This window comes from Microdochium trichocladiopsis (assembly GCF_020744255.1).
Source record: "Microdochium trichocladiopsis strain MPI-CAGE-CH-0230 chromosome Unknown B0I36scaffold_13, whole genome shotgun sequence".
NCBI lineage: Eukaryota > Fungi > Ascomycota > Sordariomycetes > Xylariales > Microdochiaceae > Microdochium > Microdochium trichocladiopsis.
Window position 1 is genome coordinate 754586 of NW_025763556.1, and position 19279 is coordinate 773864.

Here is a 19279-nt window from a genome sequence, read left to right on the forward strand (position 1 = left end):
AGCGGTTTCCGGACGACTGCAGTCCATTCGATCTGCCCATGGCCAGGCACGCGAAGATAAGCTTAAGCTTAAGCTTCTGCTTCTGTGACTCTGGCAATGTCTTGCCATGCCCGGGTCTTTCGACTCGAATGAAGCCCACTGGACCTCCGCAAGTCGATCTCCTTGCTGGTCCTGGAAAGTCTGGGGTTGTGGGGGAGTCTGGGGAAGCGGCCCAGAAGAGATGATGATTGTGCGATGAGTGGATTCTGGAAAGGGGCCAGACTGCGCCATCCATGGATGCTCCACGAGAAGCCTCCAAGGGCTGCTGCTGTGGCGCACCATGGCGCCCCGGAGCGTTCCTCCTCCACAGCGCCAGACAGGGGTCCGGCTGAAGACTTACCCGCCGTGCGGGGGGAACCCGTGCGCCAGCCAAGCCCTGGGAGGCTAGCCGGCCCGGCACCGCAGGGGTGCTGGTGGCTCTCTGTTTTTCCACGACGACGACGGCGACGGCGACGACGACAGTCCCCACGCGATGGGCCGCCCCGCACCATTTTCCTCAGCTGGAGAACTGTGCCTGATCGTTATTCCCCCCGCGCGTGCCAACCCCTCCTCTTGGCCGTCTGGGGCCAGTTGATGACAGTCCGCGCGGCCTTCCAAGGTGGTGAGCAATCCATTCTCTCGTCCAGACCGACCCTCCCCCACGAAGCTGCCCGCCCTCTTGATATAACATTACGCCCGTCTCCGCCAACCCTCCCCGCGCTATTACTCACAATGGCCGCACCCCAACAGACATCGTCTGCTCCCACAGAGACTTCACAGACCGCAATCCCCTCTTCCTCCTCAGCCATGTCTGCCACCACCACCCAGACCGTTGCGCCGCCCGCGGTCGCCGTGCCCGCCCCCGAGCAGAAGCATGGCTACCTCTTTGGCACAAAGCTCGCCGCCTCGCTCTCGCCCATGTTCCACGGCACCATCTACGCCGACCTCGGCCTGCCCTGGGAGCAGCACCGCCTCGAGTCGTCCGACATCCCCGCCTTCCTTGAGCTCCTCCAGCAGCCCGCCGTCTACGGCTCCGCCGTCACCATGCCCAACAAGGTCACCATCATGAGCCACCTCGACGAGATCACCGACGAGTGCCGCGACGTCGGCGCCTGCAACACCATCTACTTCAAGGACGGCCCCGGCGGCAAGCGCCTGCTCTGCGGCACCAACACCGACACCGCCGGCGTCCGCGAGTCCTTCTACCAGAACGTCGCCAACCCGGACGCCGTCTTCCACGACAAGCCCGCCATGGTCGTCGGCGGCGGCGGCGCCGCCCGCAGTGCCGTCTACGCCCTCTGGCGCTGGATGCGCGCCACCAAGATCTACCTCGTCAACCGCGACGCCTCCGAGGTCAAGGCCCTTATGGACGACTGCACCGCCCGTGGCTACGGCGACGTGCTCGTCCACGTCTCCACCCCCGAGCAGGCAGAGGAGCTTGTCCGCTCCGGAGCCGGACCGGGTGCCATTGTCTCGTGCGTGCCTGACTTCCCGCCCCAGACAGCCGAGGAGAAGACGGCGCGCCAGATCTTTGAGACATTCCTGGCCGCCGAGAGCAAGGGCGCCATGCTGGAAATGTGCTACAACCCGACCCCCTACACGCAGAGCGGCGCCATTGCCGAGGGCCAGGGCTGGCAGGTCATCCTCGGCACCGAGGCTCTGATATGGCAGGGTGTCGAGCAGGACATGCTCTGGACAGGCGTATCCCGCGAGAAGCTGCCCGTCAAGAACGCCAGTGACGCCGTCAAGAAGCGGGTCGCGGAGATTGCGAGCGCGAGGAAGTAGGAAACCTAGACCACCAAGATCTGACGTAGACCACATGTGTTTTCTGTACATACTCTCTGCATATCCCTCACGCAAGGACATTATGGAAAGGGCCCTTGCTGCATTTCGGCGTTGCTCGGTAGCGGTTTGCTTTTGGATCAAGGAGACAAATAAAATCATCAGACAGTATCTTCAAATCATCATTCACATGCTTATGCGAGTCCCCAACGGTAATGCGTTGGTGCCGATTTATGTAAAACCAGAGCATATTACGCGCCTGGCCTCGAGTAGTCCAAGTTCCGGACCCTCTTCCACACCTCCCTGACCACGCGCTCCTGGGACTGGCGGGCCGTTTCTGAGCCGTTTGGACCTGCAGGTCTGTTGTCACGAGCGAGTCAAGGTTAGCTTCTGTTTGTGCACTACACTGATATCGCATCCGACAGCGTGACCTTACCTGACGGCCAGATACAATCGGCTTCCTAGCCGCACATCTGGGACGTCCACTGTCTCGTGGTCTGCAGGCGGATTGGCTGTCGTGACAAGGCCACCAGCCTCCTTTAGAATGGCAATGCCAGCCGCAACATCCCTGTTTGTTTGACAAGAACGTGGTCAGCACTGGACGTCAAGCAGAAGACGTTCTTTTTCCCTCCGAACAAGCATCAAAACACTCACCACTCCCAGCAGCCGCCTTCCCACCAGATATCAAACGCGCCCATGGCCGTGTACGCAAGGTCGAGCGTGGCGCTGCCCAGACTGCGCACGCCATGGACCATGCCGCCCTTGCCACCACGCCCGCCAAGCTCGGCCGCCATGTTCATGAAGCTCTCAATCTTGCGGTGCATGTTGCCGTCGGGCGTGTCCCTCCTGTCCTTGCCCCACTCGCACGAGAAGATGCACCCGCCGGGCGCTCTGTCGGGAATCGCGGGGATCTGGGGCGTGCGGATCAAGGGCAGGCGCTGGGTGCCGTTGAGCCACGCGCCGCGGCCCTTGCACGAGGAAAAGGTCTGGTTGAGGAAGGGGGCGTCGATGACGCCAATGACGGGCTGCGAGTCGACGATGAAGCCGATGGACACGCAGAACATGGGGAAGAGGTGCGTGTAGTTGACGGTGCCGTCGAGGGGGTCGACGCACCACGTCGGCTCGTCGTCGATGAGGTAGTCGCGCGACTGGCCCTTGGAGTAGCTCTCCTCGCCAAGGAACCTGTCAGGCACTCACTGGATCAGTATCCGAGTAAATGATGTTGTCGTGGTTGTGGTCGTCATTTTCGAAGAAAACAGGGGGAGGGTGTCGAGACGCGGACATACTTGTGTGACGGATACTTGGCCTCGATGGACGATTTGATGAAAGCTTCGACATCTGGGGACGAGGAACATGCTCGCGTCAGTTACGCGGGTCCATGTTTGCGGCAGCAGAAGACCACAGACGCACCCTCGTCTGCCTTTGTGACAATGTCTACAGCGCTGTCCTTTTCCGAGAACTTTTGCTCGGCACTGGCGCTCTGGTCGGACATGCGGGCGTTGGCATAACTCATGAGCAGGCGGCCAGCCTCCTTGCCCAGGTTGGTCGCAAATGTGTAGATCTCGTCGAGCTCCTCGGCACTGATACGACCTGCCATGATGGAATGTGGGCGGGCAGGCGTCCTGCAGGCTCCTAGGTGGCGTGAGAATCGAGGACGGTGAGCACTGGCGGACAGGGTTTGGCAGGGTACAAGAAGAATTGCGCAGCAGCTGTTGCTGGTGATGATGGGAGCTTGTTTCGTGGTGTTGTGTGACTGAGCATCTAGACTAGGAATTACAGAGGGGTAGTGCGATAACGTGGAGCGCTATCGGCACACGACCTGAGTGCGGGTTTCTGTCACAACGCGGCAGACAGGGTTCCACAGAGAGCCGGTGGCAGCCGCTGCTCTGCTCCAGCTGCTGCTATTTCCGCCCTCGAGGGGTCCTGGCAGGCATTGTTCCGCACCGATGGGGGGTTGGTTGTTGTTGGGTGCTGAGTGATGGAGCTGGAGGAGACGACGAGGGGCTAAGCGTTTAGCCAAGGGGGGTGCTTGGCTGCTCCGCGTTCGCAGCCACACCACCTGCTTACCCCTCACTGCGCCTGCGCGGGCTGGCCGGGGTACCCCAAGATTTCGAGTCGGCGCCGGCGCCAGCCCCCGGCACCGGCAGGGCAATTCCTGCCGTCCGTCGAGGGGCTCCCACCCACCGGGACCAGACATCACCAGCATTGATCGAGCGGCGTCTTGTGCAGATACTTGTCCATTGTTTGCCCACCGTTAATTTCTCTCCTTGCGCTCTCTGCCACCGTCAAACGCCGCCGCCGCCGCCATGTCCCGCTCCATCCTCATCATCAACGGGCCCAACCTCAACCTGCTCGGCACCCGCGAGCCGCACATGTACGGCAACACCACGCTCGCCGACGTCGAGCGCTCTGCCCACGAGCAGGCCAAGTCCCTGGGCGTCTCCGTCATCGCCATCCAGTCAAACCACGAGGGCGAGCTCGTCGACGCCATCCACGCCGCCGCCAAGCCAGACCTCTTCCCCGCCGCCAAGCTCATCCCGGCCTCGTCGGACCCTTCGTCCCCGCGCAAGCCCATCGACGCCGTCATCATCAACGCCGGCGCCTTTACCCACACCAGCGTCGCCATCCGCGACGCCCTCGCCGGCGTCGACGTCCCCTTTATCGAGGTCCACGTCACCAACGTCCATGCCCGCGAGGAGTTCCGTCACAAGAGCTTCCTTGCCGACAAGGCCGTCGCCGTCATCTGCGGGCTCGGCGTCTATGGCTACACGGCTGCGCTCGAGTACGCGGCCAAGCACCTCAAGCTCAAGCAGAAGGCGTGAGGCATGAAGGGGAGGCACAGGTTGTAGACTTGTAGTAGTTGGGTGAGCCGGAGGAGAAAGCCGCCGCTGGTGAGGCATGGGTTCAACCGGCAGAGCCCACGGCAAAACTCGGAGATGACGAGAGCTCTGGCAAATTGCATTGTAAAGGCGCGAAGAGGATCGCTCTCACGCAGCCCCGAGAGCGAGAAAGGGCGCAGACGAGAACAGGAAGCCAGGCCACACCGCGAACACGCGGGCCTGGTGATACGTGATTGACAGAATCGCCGCTGGCCGTCGGTCGCACGAATGAATGCCGAGATGACTCGTCGGACGAAAAGCACGTAGGAATGAGTTTGGGTTATTTTTGCAGCCCTGCCCCGTTCATGCTTTGTTGCCATCTGTGACCGTATTGTCCGAATCCGTCTGCTTCTCAAAATACAAGTCGTAGTGCCTTGCGCAGCCCGGGTTGAATGCCGCCCGGCAGTGAGGACAGGTGCTCTCGCAGGCCAGGTACTGGGCAATGGTCAGCTCTGTGCGGCATTTCCCACAGAGCACAGCCTTGGCCGTGTGCCACTCGCTCTTGGGCCAGACCTCGGGGGCATGTGTCGCGAGGGCCTCGTGGCAACTGATGCAGGCGTAGTACTCGCCGCAGCACCTGTGCCGGATCGCAATGACGTCGCGCGGCGAGTGCCAGTGCGCGCACTGCGTCTGGGCGGTCGTGTCGATGCCGTGGACGACGGGCGACGCAGCTGGTTGAGGTTGGGCCGACATGATTGGAGATGTCCCTGATGTGTGACGAGCGTCGTAATGCGAGGCACAGGACTGTCCGTGAAGGGCTGGTTGTTTTTGTGTGTCACTTGTGTTGTCAAAGGCGAGTTGGTGTTGGAAAAGTGCGTGCACGAACTGTGCATCGTGCAAACCTCACCAAACATTGATTGCCCCACGGATCCATGGATAGCTCGAAAGCAACGGGGCAGCCAGGCAGCACGCTGCGGCGTCAATTACCAATACCCATTCAACAGCTCCAGAGGCGACTCATCTAAGCTACTTAGGCACAAACTTTGTCATCTACGTACCTACTACGATACAGGGCCGTCACAGCAGCCCCAGTCGCTTCCAGACATAGGCACTGCCGCCCAGCACGGCCGAGACTCCGGTGTACACAATCAGCGCGCCGTAGCCGCTGCCGTAGCCTCCGACCACACCGCCCGCCCATGGCTGCCCCGAGATGAGCACGTCGCTGAGGGGCCCCGAGATGACGTTGCCCGCGCCCCGGCCGACACACAGCCAGCCAAAGATGAGCGTGGGGTCCGTGTACTGCGGCCCGCCCGCGTCCTCTGCACCCTCCTCGTCCTGCCGCCCGCTGGACCGGCTGGCCAGCTCGCGCATGATGCCCGGCCATATGGACGTGTAGCATCCCGCAAACAGGCCGTACACGACGCAGAACGCGTAGAGCCCCGCCAGAGACGACGTCAGCCCCCAGAGCACGAGCGTCGCCACGGCCGCGCCCGCGCCCGACACGACGAGGCACGTCGTCGCCGGCACCTTGTCCGACATCCAGCCCATCGCGACCGACCCGACCGTCGCGGCGACATTGACCAGCAGCACCGTCAGCGCGGCGAGCAGCGTCGACGCGCCAAACATGGAGCGTGCATACGTCGGCAGGTACACGGCCGGCAGGAAATACCCCGTGGCCTGCACCACGTTGGCGACCTGGTAGAGCAGGAACCGCCGCGACAGCAGCGACTGCCTCACGTTGCGCAGCGGGTTGCGCACCTGCGTCGCCGCCGGCACGGGGATCCGCGGCTTGACGTACACCGAGATGGGCACGCCGAGGACGAACAGCGCGCACGCCCACGCCCGCAGCGCCGTCTGGAAGCCAAACTGCGCGAGGAGCGTCTCGAGGAGCAGAGGCAGCACGACGCCGCCAAAGCCCGCCGCGCTCCACGTGATGCCATACGCCATGCCCTTGCGCCGCACAAACCACTCGTCAATGTACAGTATGCAGGGGCAGTAGGCCACGCAGCCGGCAAGCCCAAACAGGACGCCCTGTGTGGCCACCAGGGCGCCTGCCGTGGTGCTGAACGAGCTCAGAGCCATGACGACAGCCGCGGATGTCAGCCCGCCGAGTGTGAACCACCGCGCCCAGCGCGGGCGGAAGCGGGCCAGGATGAGGACGACCGGTGTAGCCATGTACATGACACCCTGCAGCTGTGCTCAGCCAAGTCTCTCTTGCACTCCAACAAAACAATGCGAGAGGGGTCAACTTACCAGCGTGGTCGTGCCCACAACGGCGATGTTGCCAGTGCCCTTGAATGGCAGGTGAGTTGTGTAGTAGTCCTGGTCGTAACGACCAAGCGTCAGCGCTGCAAAAGTGCGGTAGGCCTACACAGAGGACGTCCGACATACCTGGAAAACGCCAAAGGAGAAACCAAAGCCTGCCCCCCAGTTGTGTCCAATGTCAGATCGTGTGCCGCAAGTCTCGTAAGGGGAGAGAGGGGTGACGAACCCCAGACCAGAGCCTCAACGGCCCAGCACGCTGCGAGGAAGAGCCAAGCATCCTTCCCGCTGTCGGCAGGCGGCAGCGAGAACTCTGGTCTCGGCGGCGCTGCCAGTGGGCTGCCATACTCGGGAGTGCTCGCGCTCGTTGTCGGAATTCTGCAGCTTCCGTCTGCCACGTGGCCTGTCGGCGAGTTGCGTGTTTCGAGCTCCATTGCATTCAAATTCGTACCGCGTGGCATTGTGAGAGAGTGGAAACTGTGTTGCGCGACATGAAGTAGAGGAATTTATACTTTTGTTACAGACGGTGTGCGCACAACCTCGAGGGTGAATCCGGCCATCTCCACTTCTGTCGATCCAACCCCAACTCGTGCCGCCGCGCGCCCTTTGATTGACAGGCAAGCGCTTATGATCGGCTCTGTTGCATCTTCAGAACACTTCACTCATCATATTTCCCCTCCACCTCGACACTTCCACAACATTCCAATGTGCAAGGTGATGAACAGCCTCGCTGTGGATCCCTACTCGTCAAGCACGGTGCAGGTGGACAGCCTCTCGCCCCAAGGTTTACCTGCTGCTGACCCCAAAAATCCATTCCTCTGCCTGGCCTCCTCGGGGTATACAAGTGCAGAGCTTCCAATGGATCCATCTAGCACTCATTCCGTCGGTAAATGAGGTGTTTAGGCGCACCAACCAGACTCAGATATGCACTGCCAAAATGGCCATGCTGGACGTCTTGACATGCACGGCCCAGCAGCGCGGCCCGAGTCCTGCTGGCAATGCGTGCCTTGCGCCGCACAGCTCGCAGATGACTCGTCACAATGTGCCTGTGCTCTTCTTCTATGCGGATGTCCGGACAGCCGTGGACGCGCTCAAAAAGCTCTCCACGAGAAATCTGCGTTTGTTCGTCCCTGAAGGTGGAAACCAGCCTGCTCTTGAGAGGTGTCTTTACGTTCCTGGCGACCACAAGGCTGGGGGATCGCGCGAGCAACAGACGTGATGGCACGGGGGTTCTGAGTGATCTCGTGGCATCCCATGTCTTTGATGGGTTGTCGTGCTCTCGCAGGCTGACAGACTTCTGCTTGCGGTCCAAAAGCTTCAGAGGGTGCCGGCCTGGAGTACTCGGCGGTGTCAAAGGCAGGTGAATCTTGCTTGTCGGTTTGTTTGGCGTGCATGGCCGTGGCAGTGACATAGTGGTGATGGAGATGACAGGTGGCTGTGACTCAGCGACGGGGAGTGGTGGCAACCGCGAGGAATTCGGACCAGCTAGTGGTGCCGCAAGCTCTCCTACTGACGGTTTTCTTGTAGACCTCGTCGACGGTGTCTGTGGGACTGTCCGCGGTGCATTGGGGAGATGGCAGAGCTCAAAGGAATGAGAGGGCTCACTCGGCATGCCTCGCTTCTGGTCTATTGTGACTGATATGCGTGGAGCGAAGACGCTGGAGTTTGTGATCCCTGATGGCGTCTGGGCAAGAGGCATGAATCTCGCTGGAGTTGCTCACGTTCGCGATGCGTACGTTCTATCGCGCGCGCATATATTCTGCTGGGCTCGGCCCACGATATGCATCCAGCTTCTTTTCCGACCGCAAGTCACATCGAGGAAAGCTGCGGCCAAGTTCGGGATGACAAGGAGTTGCCAAAGCACAATAGCCTGCGGAGGTTTTTCTTGTGGGCAAACTACTGAATCGGTCAAAATGATTCAGTCCTGAAGTACACTTTAAAGATAAAGATGTACATTACGATCTGCGGCCGCCACACTTAGAGAGTTGACACAATGAACAATACACTGACCACAATACTGTACAATGGAGCTGACTTGGCAGGGGACGCCCTGGCCTGCCACCTTTGGCCGGCGATGGAGTCCAAACCACCATCATATACATAGGCCCAAGAAGCCCTTCCGAGGACCTCCACTCCCGTCGACTCAGTAGCGAGAAGGTGCTTGCCATCCATTCTGCCCACTGTTTGCAGGCACCGAGTGTTGTCCGTACGCCCCCTGTGGCTGCCCATATTGTGTTACATTCTCAGTATAGCCTTGACCCTGCTCCTGCTTCACATCCGGATCGTAGTGGATCCGCTTGAGTGTCGTAAAGACGATGGCTACGATGCAAGCCACGGCAAAAACAAAAGCCAGAGCACTGGCTGCGGCCAGCTTGGTGCTCCGTGTAGTGGCGTAGTAGGCACCAAGTGCAATGCCCGCTGTCGCGCCCAGAGCACGAAAGATCCCGGTGATGACAATGAAAATCTTGCGGCGCTTGAGCCACTTGTCTCTGTGGCTCGTACGTGTGCGTACGTACTTGTCGACAAGGCCGAGGGCAATATACATGACGACACCTGCCACGGCGGAGAACCAACCCTATAGCCACGCGTGATTGTTAGAGCGAGTTACACTTAAGCATACAATGGACGGCTCGATAGTTTGGAACTCACCAGGCCAGTGCCAACCCAGAGTGTCAATAGCCACGTCCTTTGCCTCTCGAAGCTTGCGTAGGCAGCGTTGGAGGCAGCGTTGAAGCCTGAGCTGGTGGACGAGCCGCTCCATCCCGAAGACGGCCATGACGAGGACGAAGGCCGTGAAGGGAGGGTAGGGACGTTGAAAGCGGTCACGATGCAAGCTATGGCCCACGCGCCTGCTGCCAGGATGGGCAGCGTCTGCGCGACGTGCCACAATACCTTTTGTGCTGTCATGATACTTTGCTGGACAATGTAGAGCTGGAACACTGATAGGCCAACGAAAATGTTGCGCGGTTATGTGAGACGCAATCTGCGTATCTGCACACCGTTAGTTGTGGGCGAGTGCGGTCTTTTGTATTCATTCGGCAACATTATATTTTTGCAGGGCAGGGCAGTGCCATGCCGGAGGTCAGCCCAGTGACGGGCTATGAGGCCTCTCGCCCGATTGTGAAGATGCGGTCACTGGTCGAGTCCTACGAGGAAGCGTGGACATCGTTATCCAATCAACCACCGTGCTAGGGATCGGTGACTCCAGCGCACTGCCCCAAGTTCGCAGATCATTACCACTGGCACTACATGGCAACGGGTTGTCCTGACGAGACGTCATATCACGGCTTATGGGGGCCTTGGCGGTCGATCAATCACTCCTATTAATATCGAGGTCAGTCGGCGCAAGTCAGCGGCCGCACAGCCGCTATGTCGACCCACAACCACCCACAGGGAAGCCAGGAAGTAAAGCGGTGTTCGTAGAATGCTGCCTCTTCGGGAAGCAGAGTTGCACGCTCTTAAAAACATCTGAAACTCGAGCTTCATCGGCTTTGCGGTCAGTAATGGGTAGACTAGTAGTAATCGGCAAGCTCACAAGCACGATATGCGATTTCCACGCGCAGCAGGTTTCCACCATGCATGCAATGAGAGTTCATTGTTGCAGGACGCCCAAAAACTTATTCGAGGTGAAAGAGTGCATGGGAGCCCTTGGAAACCCTCTACACCGGCACAGCAGGCCCTCCGCTTGCCGCACTGGCCACTACTAACGGTATATCTCACCGTAGCATCGACTTACTACCCCGAGCATCATGGACCATGGCAGATAGTACTTATAGTCAACAGTGCTCCCCAGCTCCGACCTAGACCTGACCCGACCTTTTACCCTGTTAGCGTCTGCGTAGGAAGCGTATCTGTGTTGCACGTTCGTGTCGCGCAGGCACGGCTGAAGACAGTAGCGACCCATGCTGCACAGCACAAGTCTTACAAATCTCGAACCACTTCTGTATCCTAGGCCGACATGGCAAGCTGTATCTCTCAGAAGCACATGGCGCATGGGTAAATAGGAACAACTGCAGCTCCACCAGCTTGGGAATCGGCCCAGAGCCGCAACATCCTGCGCAATCGCCCTAGCTGTGCTCTGTTATCCGATGGTACATGTAGAGGGCACGACACACGAAGCATCATGCCGACACCATGGCCATGACGAGCTGATCACGGGTACAAGTTACTCCGTAGTGCCGTATAATAGTGCTATACGGTCGTCCGGGACATCAGTTCATGATCATTGCGAGTCGATGGGCTCATGATTCTTTTGTGGTGCTGATAGATGACCACTTAGCAGTGGACAACAGTGCGGTGGACGACGATGCCTCTGCTGAAACGTAGGGTCAACGATATCCCCGAGCTCATTAAAGGTTGCTCATGCCCGAGCCGAAAATGTTGGCGTACCAGCATTAAATCTACCCTTTTTCATGACGATGGCTTAGACCCATGGATCCATCACGGCTCGTCACGTTAGCTTGATGCCCGACAATGGCCAGTCACAGCTCATACCGCCCAAAGTAGATTATGCGGTAGCGGCTGCCTGGTATAATGTTAGGGACCTGCCCGTGTGGGAATAGCGAGGTCTGCTCGGCTTGCCTCGAAGGCAAGGTTACCACCAAAGAAATAGTATAGTCCTGGACAGATCCAATGTTTCGTGTCAAGGATTTCTCGACGAAGATCCAAACTACGGAGAAAGTAGACCAAAGGAAAGTCTTCTCTTGTTACATGCTAAGCACTACGTACTTGCAGCCAGCTATGACTTCCACGATCCGCGGCGCGTGGGCGGCTGGCGAGTTGCATTACGGACATCCCTGTACTACCAGCTCACCATCTCATGCTCTTGAGGCTTCTTTTCCTTCTGGGCTCGTGCTCTGACAATATAAACATGCCTATAACTGTAAAAAATAGATAGATGCTTCTCATCGTTGGATCTGCCCAAAGGCAAAGCTTTTGTTCTCATCTGAGAAACTGTGCTAGCGCAGTCATAGGAGTTCATATTTATGTATTGCTATTAATTTGAACGGACCAGCTGAAGGCATGAACAGTCCCAGGCACACATAGCACTTTAGAGAGAGGTGGGAGGATGACCATTTCTACCTCGCTCAGGACCGTACCTGTGCATTGTCTAATAAGCTTACATCATATCAACGCCGCTTACAAGAGCTTATCTTCAGTGTTTATAATCATCCAGATATCATTGACAGTTGCCCCGCGTGACAATGGCTCGGCCAAGAGATTGCGTGTTTCACCAAGAGGGCGAGCCTTCATGATCGATGGCCTCACCAACATGTCTCAAGGAAGAAAACCCTTCGCGTTCATAGTAACGATTTCTGGTGTCAATGAATACAACCATAGAGGAGGACGACTAAACTTATGCATGTTTGCAATACAGGGTATCCTTCAAATCAAGATATGTCCAAACCCAGACGTACATAGGCGCGCAAAACCCAGAGCGCGACGAGATACAATGTGTGAAATCAAGAATGGTTGTAAGAAATGGTTCCATCCGCCTATAGAATAGGCAACGCCGCTTCCATCCCTTGTGAGTAATGTGTGTGTCGTTCCCAGTTCGCCGAAAGGTGTGCTTGATGGTGAGTACACGCGCGCGAAAAGCAAGTAACATGAATGATGCTGTGCCCTATATGTTTGACCCTCCGTTGTAAGAAAAGCAATCCCGACCAAAAGCAAATTGTCCGTCGCTCTGAGCGAAAGCCCCTTTATGTCTATGTCCCGTAACGACCCGTGATGCTGCCCATGCTGAATATACCATGACAAGGAATCATGTGGTAAAAAGATAATGCGAGATTAAACTGTGTGATATGGCTGAAGCAGGAAGGTGTGGTGGTGAGGCGGAAGGCGGGGGCGATCAAGCAGTTTGCTCAATCATGTCGAGGACCTCCCAGCATGAAGTGATGCCCGCGTGCTTCTGCTCGTCAACGAGCGCAGTGAACTCGCGGGCGTCACCGCTCTCGAGGGTAATCAGAATCTCGTCCGGGCTGCGCTTGCCATCGCGGCATACGCGCGTGGAGGGCTGGACGAGACCGTATGAAGCGCCGCCATAGCCGGACGCAACCTTGCGGATGCAGTCAGGGGCCTTGGGCGAGGAGAAGCAGGGGAACTTCCAGCGGATCGGGGTGACCCGGTCCCCAGTCTTGCCCATAAAGCGCCAGGTGTTGAAGATGAAGACGTACGGGTCGGCCTGGTCGGCGCTGACCTGGATCCGCGAGGGATCACCGCCTTCGCGAAAGTAGTTCTCAAAAGTCTCCTCGTAGGCTCGGCGGAACTGAGGTAGGCGCGCAGTCTCGACGGCCTTGCTGATGTGGATCTCGAGCTTGCGGACCTCGGCAGGGTCATCGAGAGCCTTGATGAGTCGCGAAACGGGGTACGAGACCTTGCTGTAGACCGCGCGGCTGCCGAGCTCGTCATCGGCACGATTAAGCCCGACCGCGAAGAGTAGGTCTGCGAGCGGCTCATCTTCTTCAGCATCGGCCTCGATGCCCGTGGTCATCTCATGACGGCGCTTGAAGCGGCCGGCCCGGTCTCGGGAGGTCATGGTGAGGATCCAGGCCTGTGCTGCTCTCTTGCAGAAACGAGTGCACGAGGCGTCGTCCGTGCCAGGGGTCGAGACTTGGACAAGAAGCTGTGTCAGGGGTCCAGGAGGTGTCGTGGTGCCTCGGTGAGCAAGTGGCCCAGACTCGCAGCCCTTGGCCGCGTATGCGCAGTGTTGGTCAAACTGGACAGCCTCATGCTGCCCATGCTGCCTTGAAGAAGCCGACGCGGGAGCACTGCTACTGGTCGAAGGTGCAATCGAGCCGCGGCGGACCATGCTCTTCCAGCTGGGCTCACCAAAGCGGAGCTGGCGGTGCCGTGGTAGCTTGATCTCGTCCCAGGTGACGGCCGCCAGTGCTTCGATCAGGTATTGGCATGAGAGTCCGTCTGCGACAGTGTGGTGGAGGAATGTCAGAACGGCGAAACCGTCCTGGTACCAGCAGATGGCAGCCCGGAAGACGGGGACAAATTCGCTATTGGGAGGGGGTACCGCGAACTCGGGGTTGCAGCAGTAGCTCGGGCCGTAGTGCTTCTCCTCTAGGTCGGCGAATGAAACTTGCCGGCAGTCGATTTCCCGTATCTCGATGTCGTTAAGCTCTGGCACAGGCCGCGAGTGGAAGCGGATGAAGGCCGTGTCATCCTCAGACAGGACGCCACCAAGGCAGGGCTGGACGGTAATGAGATTCCGTACAGCCTGCTGCAGGTGTGCTGTGATACGTCTTGTGTCCTGGTCGGCTGATGTGCGGAAATATTGGGCAACGCTGACATAGCAGCGAGGTGCGATTTGGTCAAAGACCGAGGCAAACTCTCCGGTCTGCATCGTGACACAGTGCCGAAGGGTCGTAGAGCACCGTGACGTTCTACAGGTATGTGAAGATGGATATATATATACGCGTTTGTATGGCGATGGTTGTGATGATAGTCGAAACGAAGGGCGACCTTGGCGAGTGTCAATGGCGTGGGTTCGGTCTGGGTCGTGTCGTTAATGTCGTTTCTGTCTTGGTCTGGTTCATGTGTAGCGTGGAAAGGTATGGCAGGCGATCTTCGTCAAAGAGACTTGGCTCCTGTGCTAGAGTGTTTGGCGTGTAGGTTGTGAGGGATCCGGGACTGTTGTTCCAGGCCTGGTGTGGAGAGTGACGGAGGGGGGCCGGTCCTTATAAGCTGGCGAGGGACCAGAGCCAGGCACGAGAACACAGGCACAGAGCCTCAAAGTGACACAGAGGAGCCTAATGAGCGCTGGTCCCAAGTAGCACCATGTAGATCTCACCGGGGAGCGTCGTGGCACAGGAAGGGTGGACCGGACTCGGGGAAAGGGGGACCAGGGGGGGAGGGGTGGCCGTGGTAAAGAACAAGCAGAAAGCGCGGTGGAAGGAATAAGGAACGTGTGGACAGGGATTGTGGAACCAAGCAAAAGGCGAGGCGTGATGTAAAGGGTGAACGGACCTGGAGCTACGTAATGGTGCTGCCAGCGCCAAAAGCCGGGTCTGCCCCATCACATGATGGGCTATTGCTGCACGGAAGCTCCCAATTGACCGCATGGGCAAGCATAACAACATGTCTCTGGACCTGTAACATCAATCGAAAACAGACAGAATGTGCTGCTTTAACATTGCCTTGACCGAGTTGCACAGAGGTGAGACAAGGACAGCACACGGAAGACGAGCGGCGTACAGACCTCTGCCGTCCTCCGTACGGATGCTGCACCGGTGGTCCATACAGCGAGGGTTGGGTCCTCTTCCGCAATCAAACAGAAGAAAAAAAAAAAGGTCCCGGTAGCCAGAAAATAATGAGTGCAATATTAGCTGGAACCCACAAGCTCTGCTTGGGACCAGCCCCAGAAGGGGCCGGGGTGGGGGGGGGTGTGCCCCTGAGCCCCTGTCAGAAGTGAGCACACATAGGCGCTTCTAGCTCGACACCTCTCCCCCAGGTGTTCCCCTGCTGTGTCTCCCTCGCGAGAAGAGGGCCCAACTGGGACAAGCTGCTGGGAGGTGTTCTCCCTTGGTGTGCGACACGTTGGGCACCCCGACGAGCACCTTTTGGTGCTTGCCACTCATTGCCTCTTGCTCCCCTCAGCCCTGCCGCCAGCTGCTGCCCTGCCAATCGGAGGGCGCCCCGTCTGTCGTTGCCCCAGTACAAGAGGCGGAGAGGCCCTGTGATGTAGGCGGTGATGGCCAATTTTGCACTTGAAACAAGGCACTTGGTTCCGATGTTCGTCGGCACGCGGCGACAAGGGTCCAGATGCCCTCGACATTGAGTTGTCTCGTGCATCAATTACACGTCAGTTGGAGATCCCCTGGATGGACCGCTTGGGACGCGACGACGCAAGGCTGGAGGGCGGGCCAGACGCAGCGTTAACTCGCCGTCGTCCCGTCTCAGTTAGGGCAGAGTTTGGCTGGCTGGACGCCCCCTCTCCCGGCGCAATGCAACACCACCACGCAAAGCAACAGCGGTGTGCTGCGCTGGTGTGGGCGCGCGGCCATTCGAGCTGCCCGTGGGGTCCCATAGGCCACGATTGGCCCTGCAAGTCAGCGGTCCCGCCGCTCGCCATGTTGACGGCATCCTATGATGAAAGATGATGGTGCAGTGAAGAGGATCATGAGCTCCCGTGGTCAGACTTACTGACTGCCCAGACCATGACTCGGAATGTGCTGGCAGTCGCCGACAAGTCCCACGTCACCTTGGGCGGCAGTGCTTACCCACCAGGTTCCGGGTCGTTGAATCATGCGCCTGTGTCATGTTCGACTCGTTGCGACCAAGCAAGTGGGCGAGTCTGATGCTGTTGTTGGTTTCCAAGGATAGCAACGTCTCGAGCCGAGGCTCGACGAGTTCGCGCGCAGAGAGCTCTGTCAAATGAAGAGCTCCCAATTGTGGATTGACAGGTCAAGAGTCTCCTGGGGCCCTCCCTCAGAGCCCTTCTGCGCCGAAAGAGCGGTGTCCAGGGTCCAGAGCTCTCCTGCAGTCCTGCATTCCTGCCGTGCGCTGCACATGCAGCAATTTGAGTCTTCTGTTCGCCTCATTGTCTGCCTTCTTTTTCGTTTCTTCGACGCCGCATCTTGTTTACAGTGGAATTCGCTCGGCAAACGTCCCTGCAAAGCATCTTTCGGTGAGCGTCCAAGGCAGCAGCGGACCGGAAGCCGTGCCGCCCCTCGTCTGATCGGAAGAATGAGACACAAACAACGGCAGCGTGCAGCCGGGTCAGTGTGCGACATGCAGTGTGCAACGGGTCACGAGGCCCGTCTCTGGAACCCGTTGCTTCTCCCACTTTGGAGCAGTTCGAGCAGGCGAGCGACCGACCAGTGGCTGTGCCCTCGTCCAGCAGGAGGAGCGGTATGCAAGATTCTTGGCCAATTCCTTTTGCTCGACGTGTACTGCTGGTTACCTGATGGCGTCGTTTTCCCGTCACCGGTTTCAATCGGCCTCCCGCTGCCCATCTGTCCACTTCCATTATTACTTTCAAGCACGCCAACCTGCCTGCGCTGGGGCTCGAATAAACAGCAACCGCCGCTCAAGGCCCGAAACAGCCAAGTGCCGCTATGGAGCGGGGTCTCCTCACGTGGCGCGTATGAGCCGGCTGCGCGCAACGAACCCAACGGTGATCTTGGCTGGTCCTGGGGCCAATAGGGGCTCTTCCGCAGTGGTGGCCAGTCGTTGCCCACAACAGTAACGCACCGCACCACAGCAGCAAAACGCACACAATGCAGGACACACCCTGGCTCGCCGAGCTGGGCCTCGTTCGTTCCTCACACCGGTCTGCCGGAGCGTGGTCACATTGAATTATGGAGCACACCCGACGGAAACACGGCTGCCAGGGAACCAACAGCACTCGGCTCGGTCATCATGACTGGTCCATCACGCCATGCCCGCCCTGAGGATCAGATGGATCGAGGCTCCTCTTTCCACGATGCTCAGCGCGAGAGAGGCAGACAGACAGTGTTGCGGTCTACAAACCCACAACCAACAGGCCAGGAAGCAACAAAACCCCCCATGCTACGATTGATGACTGCACCTGTGCCTGACAATAATACTTGATGCCTGCAATCACGGTCCGTCATGTGCTCTCTCCCAAGCCACAGGGGCCGGGGGGAGGGAAGCGGGAAATGGCAATCTGCAGTCGTTCCGCTCGTGGGCTCCTTGGCGCCGCATCCCACGCATGGTCCCGGCGCCCATGTGGATGTTGTGCTGTGCCTCCCGGACCTAATTATGCTGTGCATGGGGAGTGCATGCAAATGCCAGAGATCAAGGCCAGGACGCAAGCCTCCTGGCCCCTCGCTGGCAAACGAGAGCCCGGCCCGAGTCCCAGCTGGCTGGGCCGCGCTAGCATTCGACGCGATGTCTGGCTCCTCTGCAGCCACGGTGATGGCCCCGTCGACCACGCTCCACTGGAGGGATGAAGGCGTAGGTGGCCCTTCCCTGGTTGGGAAGTCCCGTGGAACATGCGGAGAACCAGCACCTTGTTCCACGCCATGTCCTCTCGGCTCACTGACTTGGGCTCTCAAGACGTGCTGATGGGCTTTTGTCCATGGCGTTCTTTGTAGATGTTGTCTGGCCACCAGGCGGACGACATCGTTGCGGGCGCGGGATGCTCGGCTGGGACAGAGCAAGAGCTCCCACGGCAGGCGAATGGCTTGGACAAGCACCAGGGCTCCATCGCTCCCTTGAGCCCTCGAGGGTTCGCGGGACGGAGGCATTCTCCAGACCAGGAAGGGTTGGCCAATCAGAGCGCCCAGGTGGCTTGTGCCACCACGCATTGAAGAAAATGGGCCGAACAATGTCTCAAGCCTGTTCATTTTCGCTACGGGGTGATCAAAGTGCCCTGCCTGCTTGGTTATGGCTGCCTCGAAGTTTCTTGTTTGTGGATCCGCTGGTCCAGCAGTGACGCCCTCGCAGGAGAGCGATCGCCTGGCTCGGCTCCCACCCAGAGTGTCCAGCAGCGAACCCTCGCAACATGCACACGAACGGTTGTGTAAGCGATCCGGCGATGGAGTATCGATCCATGACTCATATGGTGCCTTGCGCTATGTACTGTCGTTGCACAAACCCAGCCTACCCTGGCTTGCCTCGGAGAGTGTATTTCGGCGCGAGACTTTGGGCGCGGCCGGTTCTCTTGATTTTGTCTTGCCTCGGGGGTGAGACATTGCTGCTACGGAGACGGACCAGTCGCCATAATTCCAATCCTCAACCGATCGCCTGCTCATTATTCTCGTTTGACTGCATCCTGACGTTTCGCCACTATGAACCACAAAGCAAGCAGTGTGTGGCCATCGCAATTTCTCAACAAGGCCGAAACCCAATGCTGGACGGCAGCCACGGAGCCTTGATCGACTCCCTGACGAAATGCACCAGGGAGGTCCCAACTTTTGAGTTTGCGCCGGTTAGTGGCTGTCCCTCCAGTCATGACTGGGCAATGCGCCCCTCGCCCCCCATGACTCCATGTGGCCGCGGACTCGCGCTGGCGGCGACGTCCCGGTCGTCGCAAGCTGGAGACTGTCCCTGGGCTAGCTGGACCGGCTGGCTGGAACCTAGTTCCGGACCTGCCGTCGACCAATCCACAGCTGGCGTGGAAGACTGCCGCTATCCCGGGGACGCGACCCGCCGTCATCTCCCCTGCGCTAGGATCCCGGCCCGGTGGTAAATTGGCGACTCGCTAGCCAGTGGCTGGGTGTCCAGGAGCGGCCAAGGTTTCGCCCATGGCCGGGCTCCATTGTGCTGGTGCCGCTGCTTGCCACCACCCAAGCGCCAGCATGACTTGCTTCATCATCACAGCCCGGGGCCCATCCGTGCTCGATCCCTCCAGGCCCTGTCCTGGCTAGTCACAGCACGGACAGTGGAGCGGCTTCTGCTCGGGGCGCCAGGGAGTCGAAACT

General features: G+C 58.9%; 8 protein-coding genes across 8 annotated transcripts; 2 read left to right on the plus strand and 6 right to left on the minus strand.

Moving 5' to 3' along the window:
• Positions 1-825: 825 nt before the first annotated feature.
• Positions 826-1803, plus strand: B0I36DRAFT_255811 (uncharacterized protein; the record flags this gene model as incomplete). Its single annotated transcript, XM_046150906.1, has 1 exon — positions 826-1803. The coding sequence occupies one exon, from the start codon at positions 826-828 to the stop codon at positions 1801-1803; it is 978 nt and encodes a 325-aa protein (XP_046005305.1).
• A 248-nt stretch (positions 1804-2051) lies between these two features.
• B0I36DRAFT_255173 (inositol monophosphatase) lies at positions 2052-3397 on the minus strand (the record flags this gene model as incomplete). The annotated part of the gene is made up of 5 exons (XM_046150860.1): positions 2052-2160; positions 2237-2368; positions 2455-2982; positions 3087-3138; positions 3211-3397. 5 exons carry the CDS (start codon positions 3395-3397, stop codon positions 2052-2054), a joined length of 1008 nt encoding a protein of 335 aa, XP_046005306.1.
• A 565-nt stretch (positions 3398-3962) lies between these two features.
• On the plus strand, positions 3963-4802 carry B0I36DRAFT_49406 (catabolic dehydroquinase qa-2). The gene has a single exon (XM_046162965.1). The coding sequence runs from the start codon at positions 4107-4109 to the stop codon at positions 4620-4622; it is 516 nt and encodes a 171-aa protein (XP_046005307.1). The 5' UTR covers positions 3963-4106; the 3' UTR covers positions 4623-4802.
• B0I36DRAFT_49405 (zinc finger CHY domain-containing protein) lies at positions 4803-5495 on the minus strand. Its single transcript, XM_046162964.1, has one exon. The coding sequence runs from the start codon at positions 5370-5372 to the stop codon at positions 4983-4985; it is 390 nt and encodes a 129-aa protein (XP_046005308.1). The 5' UTR covers positions 5373-5495; the 3' UTR covers positions 4803-4982.
• A 59-nt stretch (positions 5496-5554) lies between these two features.
• On the minus strand, positions 5555-7384 carry B0I36DRAFT_338584 (major facilitator superfamily domain-containing protein). Its single transcript, XM_046155782.1, has 4 exons — positions 7111-7384; positions 7011-7039; positions 6873-6941; positions 5555-6806 (listed from the first exon to the last, which is right to left on the minus strand). Exons 1-4 carry the CDS (start codon positions 7340-7342, stop codon positions 5697-5699), a joined length of 1440 nt encoding a protein of 479 aa, XP_046005309.1. The 5' UTR covers positions 7343-7384; the 3' UTR covers positions 5555-5696.
• A 428-nt stretch (positions 7385-7812) lies between these two features.
• B0I36DRAFT_397858 (uncharacterized protein) lies at positions 7813-8274 on the minus strand (the record flags this gene model as incomplete). Its single annotated transcript, XM_046161594.1, has 1 exon — positions 7813-8274. A coding segment is annotated over one exon (462 nt), but the record flags the coding sequence as incomplete, so codon positions are not given.
• A 621-nt stretch (positions 8275-8895) lies between these two features.
• On the minus strand, positions 8896-9788 carry B0I36DRAFT_397860 (uncharacterized protein; the record flags this gene model as incomplete). Its single annotated transcript, XM_046161595.1, has 2 exons — positions 8896-9456; positions 9531-9788. The coding sequence occupies 2 exons, from the start codon at positions 9786-9788 to the stop codon at positions 9025-9027; spliced, it is 690 nt and encodes a 229-aa protein (XP_046005311.1). The 3' UTR covers positions 8896-9024.
• A 2944-nt stretch (positions 9789-12732) lies between these two features.
• On the minus strand, positions 12733-14235 carry B0I36DRAFT_369312 (uncharacterized protein; the record flags this gene model as incomplete). The annotated part of the gene is made up of 1 exon (XM_046159756.1): positions 12733-14235. One exon carries the CDS (start codon positions 14233-14235, stop codon positions 12733-12735), a length of 1503 nt encoding a protein of 500 aa, XP_046005312.1.
• Between the last annotated feature and the right edge of the window lie 5044 nt (positions 14236-19279).

Excerpts from the sequence above, each read along its gene's own strand:
- B0I36DRAFT_49406 (XM_046162965.1), top strand. The coding sequence starts at position 4,107 with ATGTCCCGCTCCATCCTCATCATCAACGGGCCCAACCTCAACCTGCTC.
- B0I36DRAFT_49405 (XM_046162964.1), bottom strand. The coding sequence starts at position 5,372 with ATGTCGGCCCAACCTCAACCAGCTGCGTCGCCCGTCGTCCACGGCATC.
- B0I36DRAFT_338584 (XM_046155782.1), bottom strand. The coding sequence starts at position 7,342 with ATGCCACGCGGTACGAATTTGAATGCAATGGAGCTCGAAACACGCAAC. Across the intron at positions 6,942-7,010 it reads TCTCCTTTGGCGTTTTCCAG|GACTACTACACAACTCACCT; the intron begins GTATGTCGGACG and ends CGTTACGACCAG. Across the intron at positions 6,807-6,872 it reads TTGTGGGCACGACCACGCTG|GGTGTCATGTACATGGCTAC; the intron begins GTAAGTTGACCC and ends GCACAGCTGCAG.